This window comes from Eulemur rufifrons, chromosome 30 (assembly GCF_041146395.1).
Source record: "Eulemur rufifrons isolate Redbay chromosome 30, OSU_ERuf_1, whole genome shotgun sequence".
Classification (NCBI taxonomy): Eukaryota; Metazoa; Chordata; class Mammalia; order Primates; family Lemuridae; genus Eulemur; species Eulemur rufifrons.
The window spans coordinates 53,424,494-53,436,839 of NC_091012.1; the positions used below are offsets into that span (position 1 = coordinate 53,424,494).

Sequence of the window (12,346 nt, forward strand, 5' to 3'; positions counted from 1 at the left end):
GTAAACTAAGTGCTTTGAGACCATATGAGGAACACTGCTATTGTAATTGTGTTTCCGACTGAATATCTACCTGAAGGGGGTTTTTGTTCTTTTTTTTAAGGATCATTTACTTCTGATTATAAAGAAGTTATAGAAACCTATTTGGAGACTACAAAAATGTAAGAAGAAAATAAAAATTATCATAATCTTCCCACTAACAATGACCATTATTCACATTTTTATACATTTTCTTCTTATCTTTTTTCTTAGGAAACTGAGATCATACTGAACATTGTTTTATATTATGACTCATTAAAAATATATTAAAATAATTAATTGTGCATTATATGAATTCCACCTCAATAAAAATATATTATCATTATTGTAGTCATTGACGTGACTTTTAGTGGATGTATGGATAAACATGATTTACTGGACCATACCCTCACTAACAGGTTGTTTTCCAACATTTTGCTATTGTAAGTAATGTTTTGATGAACAGCCTTATTTTCTGTGCATTATTTTCTGATTTTTTCCTTAGGATAAATTCCTAGAAAAGAAATTGCTTAGTTAAAAATTTATATGGTATTAAGGACTTTGATATATATTACTTCATTAACCTACAGAAAAGTTTACCACTTTGCACATCCCCAGTGCTTGACATTGTAAGAGTGGGTACTCTTTTTTTTTTTTTTTTTGGAGACAGAGTCTTGCTCTGTTGCCCAGGCTAGAGTGCCGTGGCGTCAGCCTAGCTCACAGCAACCTCAAACTCCTGGGCTCAAGGGATCCTTCTTCAGCCTCCCAAGTAGCTGGGACTACAGGCATGTGCCACCATGCCCAGCTAATTTTTTCCATATATTTTTAGCTGTCCAGCTAATTTCTTTCTATTTTTAGTAGAGATGGCATCTTGCTCTTGCTCAGGCTGGTCTTGAACTCCTGAGTTCAAACGATCCACCCGCCTCAGCCTCCCAGAGTGCTAGGATTACAGGCGTGAGCTACCGCGCCTGGCCAAGAGTGAGTACTCTTGACTGCATTATTTTAATCGTATCCTATGTAGGAAGGGGACCACAAGAAAGTACAATGGTTCTACTTTAGAGACATGAAAGTATAGCTGTAGTTATGGACCATTTCATCAATAGTCTAAATTCTAAGTTAAGAAGCCATGCTGCTAGAGGTAAATTCCAGAACTGTTCCTGTTGGAGCTTCAATCTGTGGACCCTAAACCCTCCCTCTGGCAGTCTCTCGAGTCACTCCAGACAATGGCCAGGATCCTCTTTCAGTGTTCTCCCAACTAAATCTGCTTTGTGCCTTGGGTGTTGGTGACTGTCAATATCCTTACTTTGTGATAGACCTTTTTGTGTTTAGTGGGAGAAAAAAATAAAAAGAAACAAAACCCACAAAACCTCTCAAGAAATAGTCCCTGTATCCCTTTTATTTCTCCACATATGCAAGACAATGGACAGGGGATAGAAAACTTAGCATCTTTAACTTCTCTTAAAGTCATTCTACTTGTTCTCACACAGAAAAAATCTATAAGCCTGTCTTCAGAAACCTTAATCTTCTTTTCTCTCCCATTCAAAAGCTAGATTTCTCCAGAGAGACATCAGGAGATAGTTGAGGTAATTATCTTGCTAAGACAAAACATAAAGGGAAATAAAAAAGAGGTCAAGCCTGATATTTAACCTTATAAAAGTAAAATATATGTATATTAAAACATTTCAACATTACACAGGGTATACATGAAAAGCAAAAAGACTTCTTTCTTCCCACCTAAGACTCTAGTCCCATTCCTCAGGGACAAACATGGTTAATGATTTTGTGTGTTTAATTCCAAAAACTTCCTAAGCTTATGTAACTAAGTATATATGAAATATCAGTTTTTACACAAATGTGATCATACTATTCTTATAGTCCTACACCTCGCTTTTTTTCCCCTCAATAATATATCCTGATAGGTTTACACGGACACGTAAATCTCTCATTCTTTTTAATGCCTTTATGTGTGTACATTTATAAGATAAAATCTTCAATGTGAAGTTGTTGGGTCCAAGGACATACATATGTAAAATATTGGAAGATATTGCCAAACTCCTCTTCAAATTTCCTCTATTCTTAAGTAGATTTTGTTCTTTGGCAAGGTAAAAGAGTGTTTTTAAATTTGGGGGGTTTTTCTGAGACAGGGTCTTGCTTTTGTTGCCCAGGATAGAGTGCAGTGGTGTCAAAGCTCACTGTATCTTCACACTCCTGGGCTTGAGGGATCCCCCTGCCTTAGCCTTCCAAGTAGCTGGGACTACAGGCATGCACCACTGCACCTGGCTAATTTTTCTATTTTTAGTAGAGACAGGGTCTCATTCTTGCTCAGGCTGGTCTCAAACTCCTGAGCTCAAGAGATCCTCCCGCCTCGGCCTACCAGAGTGCTAGGATTACAGGTGTGAGCCACCATGCCTGGTCTGAGTGTTTTTAATTTTTTACTTTCACACATTAAGAAAAAAAAATTTTAAAGTAGGAACTGCTTATTATGTTTGTTGCCTATGGGGAATGATTAAAATATGGTACATAACAAATAATGTCAGGAGTCCAGCTGTCTGATACTGGTTTGTCAGTTGCACCCTTTGGCCAGGTTTTCAGAGGCTGAATAAAGTAGAAAACTGCATGCTGTTCATTACCTTTGTACTTACATACTAATCAATAGTGTGGGAGCAAGCCTGTGAGGAGAGAAAATCATCTGTTGTCCAAATCTATTTTTAAATGTCTTAAGCATATGTTTAAGATAAAACCATCTCTAAGAGGTCTATAGGTAAGTCTACAAAGTGAAGAGATTATTTTCATGGCAGACAACAAAGTGTCATTACCAGTGCCACGGGCTTTTCACTCTGGCAATGCTGCCCATTAGCTTCTAAGTGCTTTGTACAGCACTGTGCAAATCATAGTTACTCAGTAAATATTGCTGTGGGTTCAAACCCTGAACTGTATAGGTCTTTCCTATCTTAAAAATCAGCTTTCATCCCGGACACAACCATGGCAACTAAGGACAGTCAGGCTTTCCTACTGTGCTTTGCCAAAATTCTGTCTATAGGGAGCCATGCATTTCATAGGAAAGGGCCTTTCTTACCCTGCCTTGGCAGGGCCTAGTGGGATGGATGACCTTTAGAGCAAGGCTCAAGGCATGTCTCCTAAACCTACTTCATTGCAAATGTAACTACAATCACTACTACTGAACTAAGGATCTCTTGGAATAAAATGTGTACTCCCAAGATGATTTTAATCATTAAGTATGTAACTGAGAATCATGATGTATAACGGCATTTACAATAATAGCTAACTTTCATTTAGCATGCTAACTTCTGTTATTATTAGTGAATGCTTTTTATGTACCAGGAACTCTAATCACGTTCCATATATTAACTCATTTAATCCATACAATAACCACATGAGGAAGGTACTGTTATTATCTCCATTTTACTCATGAGAAAAATGAAGCATAGAAAGGTTACGTGACTCCCCCATAGTCACACAGCTAGCGAATGGTAGAGAATAGAGAATTGAATCCTGGTATCTCTGACTCCAAAGCCCCTGTCCCATTTCTTTCATTATCTGGAAGGCTCTATTTCCATGCTTCTCCTCCACCAGCTAAAAAAGGGAAAAGTCGGGGGTAATACATCATGCCTGGAACTAAAAATGATTTCAAAATTCAGGGCATATTTTACCTTGTCTGAATCCTGAATTATTTTGACATTCTCTGTACCAAATTTTTCACCATAAAGTTTAACAAGTCTCAAGGAAATCTCTGAGAGGCCGGTGAGCTTTGGCTCTTTATAGATGTACTCTTTTCCATCCTCTTCTTCAAAAAAAGACTATTACAAAGTTAAACAAATAATAATTTATAAATAGTATTAACAAACATAGCATTTAAATAAAATCTCCTAAGTAACTAATAATATATTAGAAATACATTTTTAATAATATTACTAAAAGCCCCATGTATATTTTACCATTTTAAATTCAAATAAATGAGAATTTTCAAATTCACAGTCATATGAACAAGTTATTGGCCTGAGATTTTTCTCCTTCCCTGTATACTTACCTGTTTTTTATTAAAGGTTGTAACTACTAGATATTTAATATATACTTTAAGAAGTTTAACACAAAATGAAACTGAGGGAGAAATACAAACCTTGTTTGTTGTATTCTGACCTAATAGATTTAGATATGAGAACCAAAGTGAACTTTAAACTTACAAAAGAGGCCCCCTGCTGTTGTAATAGGCAGTCTATCTAGACAGAATCCTAGAACCAATAATTGCTGCTATAGTAATCTAATCATTCAAAGGTGAATATTTTTTAAAAAACTTTATGAACTAAAGTATACTCACTTGGCCATAAAAGGCAACTCTAAAGAAAGTGCCTAAAAGTCTTTTTTTGGTGTGCATAACCTCCAGAATTTTTGTGTAAGCTCCATGAAGAGTTCTATAAACTTGAGTAAGTTTCTGAAAAATGAGAATATACAAATCAGCTTTGTCTTTTGGTTAATTACCAGATGTGTTCAAGACGAATATACAATACAAGAATAAAAAGCACAAATATTTTCTTTTCAAAATGGTTTTGGTGGGGATATACACTCCCCCCTCCGTTGTAACAATTAGATAAAATTCCTCAACAGCTTTTGGTCTAAGAGTAGCATTTAAAATGCTCAAGTAACACTGTATTTCTTAATATCACGCTTCATTTTATTCACATCTCAGCGGCAATTTATACATTTAGAATACTGTATTATCAAGATATTTTCTATACATCTGAATTATTTTAACTAAAAGAACAGCAAAATGCTTTGCTTGAGCCCTTAGGTAGAGATATGAGAATAAACAATCCATCTCAAAACTTTTGGAGATGAAAATTAAATGCACATATAAAAATAAGTAATAGTGTAAGCCTCAGGGAGGGCTGCTTTTTTTATGCATTCACAAACATTTCTAAAGAATATATTTTTCTGCACACCCAGAAAAAGGGAGCACACTGTGAAAAGAACATTATCAAGAATGTGAAAGATCACCTAAAGAATGGAAGAAAATATTTGCAAATCACAGATCTGATAAGGGTTTAGCACCCATAATATATAAAGAACTCTTACCACTCAACAACAAAAGACAAACAACCAAATTTTTAAAATGGGCAAAGGAATTTAATAAACATATCTTCAAAGAAGATATACAAATGGTCAAACAAGCACACAAAAAGATGTTCAACATCACTGTCATTAAGGAAATGCAAAACAAACCACAACGAGATACCACTTCACATTTACTAAGATGGCTGTAATAAAACAAAACAAAACAAAACACCAGAAAACAAATGTTGGTGAGGATACGGAGAAATAGGAACCAATCCAAAATGCTCCAATGAGTATTTCCTTTTGGCATCATGTTGGCGCTCAAAAAGTTTTGGATTTTGGAGTATTTCGGATTTTGGATTAGGGATGTTAGATCTGTATTCCTTTTATGTGACATATCCAGAATGGGCAAATCCAGAAAGCAGATTAATGGTTATTAGGAAATGAGGGTAAGGTGGGGAGTGATTACTTAATGGGTATGGGGTGTTTATCTGAGTTAATGAGAAAGTTTTAAAAGTAGAGAGAGGTGGTGCAATGCACAACATTGTGAATACATTAAATGGCACTGAATTGTACATTTTAAAATGGTTAGTTATGTAGTATGTGAATTTCACTTCTATAAAAAAAGAGGAACACAAAAGCTTTTTTCTTTAAAATTCTTCCCGTATTATCTCCTACAGCTGAGCTCAATTTGAGCTACATCTTCCTTACTTTGGCTGCTATCTCTGACACTTTTCAGCCCATTCCACAGCGATACACTGAAAAATTATATATCGGTGTCCTGGAAACAATGACTTTATCTCATATAGAATGCTAGGGGATTTATACAGACCCTTACACCCCTATAAGGAAATAGAAGTTCCCCTATAGAAAATATCATTTCCTTTAACGTGTAGAGAAGATACATTTTTCTTTCTTCCCCGTTGGTTGGTTGAGTGGTAAAACACTTCCTGGGTTTCTAATAGCCTGATCTTCATCCTAAGAGTCAGAAAATGGGGCCTTTATTTTGAAACTATTACAAAGGTTCTTCAAATGTAATGCTTTGATAGAAGGGGTTAAGGGCAAATCTCGTTTTGCTTCGGGTTATTCTTTGCCATTTATATGACCTACACTTATTTATTTAACTCTGGCATATTAATAATAATCACTTAACTCCATTATGATTTTTCAGGCATCCCCTATATACAACAAAAGTATGGCAAGAAGAGGAAGACCTAGAATCTGGGAAGAAAAAGTATGTTTGATCAGAGCCAGTCTGGAGCAGAGATTAGAACACTACCTGGTTGATATTAAATCTATGTGTTTTCACTCCTAGAAATGTCTTCAACAATGAAAGACTACCTGCTATATTTAATAATAAATTGCTTTTAAAAAATGGCTTGAATCCTAAATCACCCAGTACAGTAGTGGCAGAAATTATGATATGAACTCAGAGGCTTAAATGTAAAAAAATTCCTGTTTGGGCCTGGCGCGGTGGCTCATGCCTGTAATCCTAGCACTCTGGGAGGCCGAGGCGGGAGGATCGCTTGAGCTCAGGAGTTCGAGACCAGCCTGAGCAAGAGCGAGACCCCATCTCTACTAAAAATAGAAAGAAATTATATGGCCAGCTAAAAATATATATAGGAAAAATTAGCCAGGCATGGTGGTGCATACCTGTAGTCCCAGCTACTCGGGAGGCTGAGGCAGGAGGATTGCTTGAGCCCAGAACTTGGAGGTTGCTGTGAGCTAGGCTGATGCCACGGCACTCTAGCCCAGGCAACAGAGTGAGACTCTGTCTCAAAAAAAAAAAAAAAAATTTCCTGTTTGGTGCTGGTGGTATCTTCTGTTCATTATATTACTTTTCTTCCTTAACTACCCTTTATCAATAGTTTATGTGGCAGGCCAAATTGAAAAAAAAAATTTCTCATAATAGGGCTATAACTAGTGTCCGATTACCTCCTTCACTGCCATCTGCCAACACCTTTAGTCTCCCCACCAAATTACAAAGAATAGAATCATGTCTTTGTAATATAGAAAATTCAATGGCTTTTCTAAGTGACAGTTTAGTGGAAATAACACTGATTATTTTATGCCCTGAGAGGAAGAAGGAAGGTTGCCAGATAAAAATATTTTGAGAGCCACTGGTCTAATTTAAATTTCAATTTATATTTTGGGTCTTTCACCCTTAATTTCATTTGGAAAATATACATGAATATACGGTAGGATTTTTTTTTTTTTTTTTTTTTTTTTGCTGAGACAGGGTCTTGCTCTGTCACTGGAGCTAGAGTACAATGGCATCATCATAGCTCACTGTAACCTCAAACTCCTGGGCTTGAGCGATACTCTTGCCTCAACCTTCCAAGTAGCTGGGATTACAGGCATGTGTTACCACAGCTGGCTAATTTTTCTATTTTTTGTAGAGATGGGGTCTTGCTCTTGCTCAGGCTGGTCTCGAACTCCTGGTCTCAAGCAGTCCTCCTGCCTTGGCCTCCCAGAGTGCTAGGATTACAGGTGTCAGGCACCATGCCTGGCCCTATAAGGTAGGATTATTTTTTTAATTTTACTTTATTTTAAATTGACATATAGTAATTCTATATATTTATGGGATACAATGTGATGTTTCAATACATGTATACATTGTGTAATGATCAAATCAGAGTAATTAGCAAATTCATCACCTCAAACATTTATCATTTCTTTGTGGTGAGAACATTCCAAAATCTTAGGATTTAACAGCATTTTTAAGGATTATAACTTTCAAACTGGACAAATGTGTCAAAATGATGTGCTAGGTTAAATATCTATATTCTACAATGTTATATAAATGTCATAATATAATGAACCTTCTATTCTCCAGAGGACACACAGTAGAGTGATGGTAGCATAACTTTATTATTGTTTCTCCCAAGGCCAAAATAAAACATATAAGGCAATGATGAAAATGTTTAAATGGCCTACCTCAAACTCACGACGTTTCTCATAAATTGGAATGATCAACTTGGAAATCTCAGAAATTACTTCGTAACGTTCTGCCTTCCATAAGCCATCCACACATTGTTCTAGCAACTCCAGTAAAACTTCCTGCATTAAGAGAAACATCCAATCAGGAATCATACAGTTTTGGACAAATAAATTTTGAACCATTTCAAGTTAATAAAAACACAGGATGTACTAAATTCAATGAAATGCACAGAAGGAACATACTTGTGTGAATGTATTTTCTAAATCAAATATACTTGAAGTTAAAAACAGTCTTAAAAATATAAAATTTGTTGACAATAATAAACTATATCTATTTATTTTGCTTATTCATATAATGAAGATGTTAACTATACTTGCAAATGGTAACACATTGAGAAGGAGAATCTTTAAAAAAGAGTATATCATTTTTTCCAAATTGAGGATACCTGAATGTCTAACAGGGTAAAATTCCACTAAGCCTATAAATGTCTATTATTTTTCTTTTATATTAAAACTATATTTATCTATACTATTAGTCTATTAAGAAAATCCGACAACTTTTTCAAGCTGTTGCATTAGTGATTTAGGTATTTATTAAAATGATGCAATTTTGGTAAAGAATACTTCCTTCCTGACTGTTAGTTCTAAAACTAGTGAGAATGGTAACAGCTCAAGACAGAGATCTCCAACTCTGCCAGAATAACAACAGCTGCTATAAAACAAACCCTTTTGTGAACCATCATCTTATGTTCTCAACAACAATGAAATGATGTAGCCAATTATTGATGCTATCCTATAAGTCTTAACAGCTTTTTCCTATCTTAAAGAGACTTCAGACCTATAGAACTGATTGCTAAAATGGCTCTTCTTCTATGTCCTTCAGACCAGTGGTCTTCCAACTTTTTGGCGCCAGGGACCATTTTCATGGAAGACAATTTTTCCACAGACCAAGGAGGTGGGGGGTATGGTTTCAGTATGATTCAAGTGCATTACATTTATTATGCACTTTATTTCTATTATTATTACATTGTAATATATAATGAAATAATTATACAACTCACCATAGGTTGGGGACCCCTGCCTTAGACAACTGAATTCATCTTCTAGCTCTTTCACTTGTGTTTCCTCTCCAGACAGTGGTAATACCCCATTAAACTCTTAGCTAGAAAACTAAGTGCGGTTTTGACTTTATCCTCTGTCATGGATTGAATTATAACCCCCAGAAAGATCAGTTGAAGTCCTAACCCCCAGTACCTCAGACTGTGACCTTAGTTGGAAATAGAGCCATTGCAGATATAATCAGTTGAGACAAAGCCATATTGGAGTAGGGTGGGCCTCTAATCCAATATGACTGGTGTCCTTATACAGGGGCATTACAGGGAAAACACCATGTGACTACAAAGGCAGAGACTGGAGTGATGCAGCTGCAAGCCAACGCTAAGGATCAACAGCTACCCCCAGAAGACAAGGAAGGCTTCTACTCAGAGTTTTGGAGAGAGCATGGCCCTGATAAATACTTGATATTAGATTGCTAGACTCTAGAATTGTGAGACGATGACTTTCTCTTGTTTTAAGCCACTCAATTGGTGATATTTTGTTATGGCACCCCTAGTGCTATGGTCTGAATGTTTGTGTCCCCTCAAAATTCATGTGTTAAAATCCTGACCCCCAAGGTTACCGCATTATGAGGTTGGGGGGGGGGGGGCTCTGGGCAGTGATTAGGTCATGAAGGCAGAGCCCTCATAAATGAGATTACCGCCCTCGGAAAAAGAGCCCAAAGAGTTAGCTCACCCCTTCCACTATGTAAGGACACAGTGAGAAAGTGCCATCTATGAACTAGGAAATGAGCCCTCAACAGACACTGAAAATGCTGGCACCTTGATCTTTGACAACCCAGCTTCCAGAACTGTGAGAAATAAATTTCTATTGCTTATGAGCTAACCAGTATCTGGTAATTTGTTACAGCAGCCCAGACAGACTACGATACCTAGGAAATGAATACATGCTTTCTTTACTCATCCTCTAATGAATTCATCACCAAGTCCTGCCAGTTTTACTTCCTGAATATTTCTCAAACCTTACCCTTCCTCTCCATTCCTATGCTCATTGCTAGGGTTCACTTCACCATTTTTTAAAACCGATCTTCCTTCCTCCAGCCTTGGCACTTTCAAATATATCCTCCACACATCTGCCATAGGGTTCTGATTAAAATGCAAACCTGACCATGTGACTCTCCCCATCTTAAAATCTGGCAATGGCTCCCCGTCACTCATAGAACAAAGGACAAGCTCTCTCATTTGGCACTCAAGGCTTGCAATGATGTGGCCGATACTTCTATAATCTCATCATTCATCATGCCAAATCCCCTGTACTTTACACTCCAGCAACAGTGAACAACTAGTATGTCCCCTGAAGCACAATGGTGTGTCTTAGCTTTGTGCCTTTGTTCATTCTCTGCCCTCTGCTCTTTAATATCTCTTACTTGGTTAATCTCTTTAAAACAGCTTAGGTAGTACCTCTTCCAGGATCTTCTCTTGATCAACACAGTGTAGCCCTGACACTAGACACCTTTTTTCTGACTCTGCTAATTTTGGGGGTAAATATTTATTACTATACTGTACATTATCTGCACGTTGTTTACATATCTGACTTTTCAAAAAGGTGTGACTCTGAGACTAGGGACAATATCTTATTTATATTGGTTTTTCTAGTAACGAGTATAGTGGTACTGTATAGCATGTGTTCAACAAATGTTGCTACTTGAGTAAAGGATCTGTATGTTAACATTTAAAGGCCAAATTAAAATTTCCAGCAATGATGGAAAGGATGAACTTTGGGGGAATTAAAAATCAGTGACAAACTTAGTAGGGTTTATCCCAGGAATATAAAATTGTTTTACAATTAGAAAAAAAAATCAACGTAATATACTATCACATAAACCAAATAAAAGAGAAAAATTATATCTCCATCAATAGATGCAGAAAAAAGCATTTAAAAAACTCAATACCCATTCATGATATTAAAAAAGAACTCAGGAAACAAAGAATAGAAGAGACCTTCCTCAATCTGATAAAGGGCATCTACTAAAAACCTAACGGCAAAATACTTTTCTCCTAGGATTGGGAACAAGTCAAGAATGTCTGGACCACTTCTATTCAACATTATGCTAGAGGTCCTAGCCAGCAATAAGGCGAGAAAAAGAGAAAAGGCATACAGATTGGAAAAAGTAAAACTGTCCTGTTTAGATGGCATGATTGTGTATGTAGACAATCCTAAGGAATATACAAACTACTAAAACTAATAAGCACATTTAGCAAGGTTGCAGGTTATAAGGTCAACATACAAAAATCAATTATATTTCTCCATACTAGCAACAACATATTGAAAAATAGAATAGAAAAGCAAACTATTATTATTTACAATAGCATCAAAACATCAAGTATCTATCAGTAAATCTAACCAAAGACTTCTATCCTGAAAACTACAAAATATTGCTGGAAGAAATTAAAGATGACCTAAATAAATGTTCATTGATTGAAAGGCTCAGTATTGTTAAGCTCTCCATTCTCTATGTAGTGACATATAAATTTAACAAAATCCCTAAAAATCTTCCAATCAATTTTGAGGAAATTGAAAAGATGATTCTAAAGATTATATGGAAATTCAAAGAATGTAGAAGAGCCAAAACAACTTTGAAAAAGATGAAGCCGGAGAGCTAACACTACCCGAACCTTGACCTCTATATCTCATTCCATTCTCAAAATGAATTTTAGATAAATTATAGACCTAAACAAAACTTAGAAACAAAGTTTCTAGAAGAAAACATAGGACCAATACCAGCAAAACATCATGATCTTGAGGTAGGCAAAGAATTCTTAGACCAGATACCAAAAGAACAAACTATTATAACATGATAAATTGGACTTCATCAGAAACAAAACTTTCTGCTCAACCAAAAACTCAATTAATAAAATGAATGGACAAGCCAAAGACTGGGAAATAAATGTGCAGCACATATATCTGACAAAGAATTTATATTCAGAATATAGAAAGAACTCCCACAAATCAAGAATAAAGAAGTAAACAATGCAGTTGTTAAGATAAAATACTTAAAACATTTCACAAAAGAAAATATATGAGGCCAAGGAGCACAGGAAAAAGTGCTAAACATAATTAGTCATTAAGGAAATGCAAATAAAAGCCACAAAAAGATACTAATTCATGTTTAATACAATGACTAAAATAAAAAAAGAGATTAGCAACATCAGAGGATACAGAACTAGAACTCTTATCCATTGCTGGTGGGAGTATAAAATGGTGT

At 35.9% G+C, this 12,346-nt stretch overlaps 1 protein-coding gene across 1 annotated transcript in view; it reads right to left on the bottom strand.

Moving 5' to 3' along the window:
• DOCK11 (dedicator of cytokinesis 11) overlaps positions 1–12,346 on the bottom strand; it is a 172,496-nt gene that overhangs the window by 6,784 nt on the left and 153,366 nt on the right. The window contains exons 46-48 of the mRNA XM_069462875.1: positions 8,023–8,145; positions 4,352–4,465; positions 3,687–3,833 (exon numbers count right to left, since the gene is read on the bottom strand). Coding sequence (XP_069318976.1) covers positions 3,687–3,833; positions 4,352–4,465; positions 8,023–8,145 — 384 coding nt within the window. The remainder of the gene's footprint in view (positions 1–3,686; positions 3,834–4,351; positions 4,466–8,022; positions 8,146–12,346) is intronic.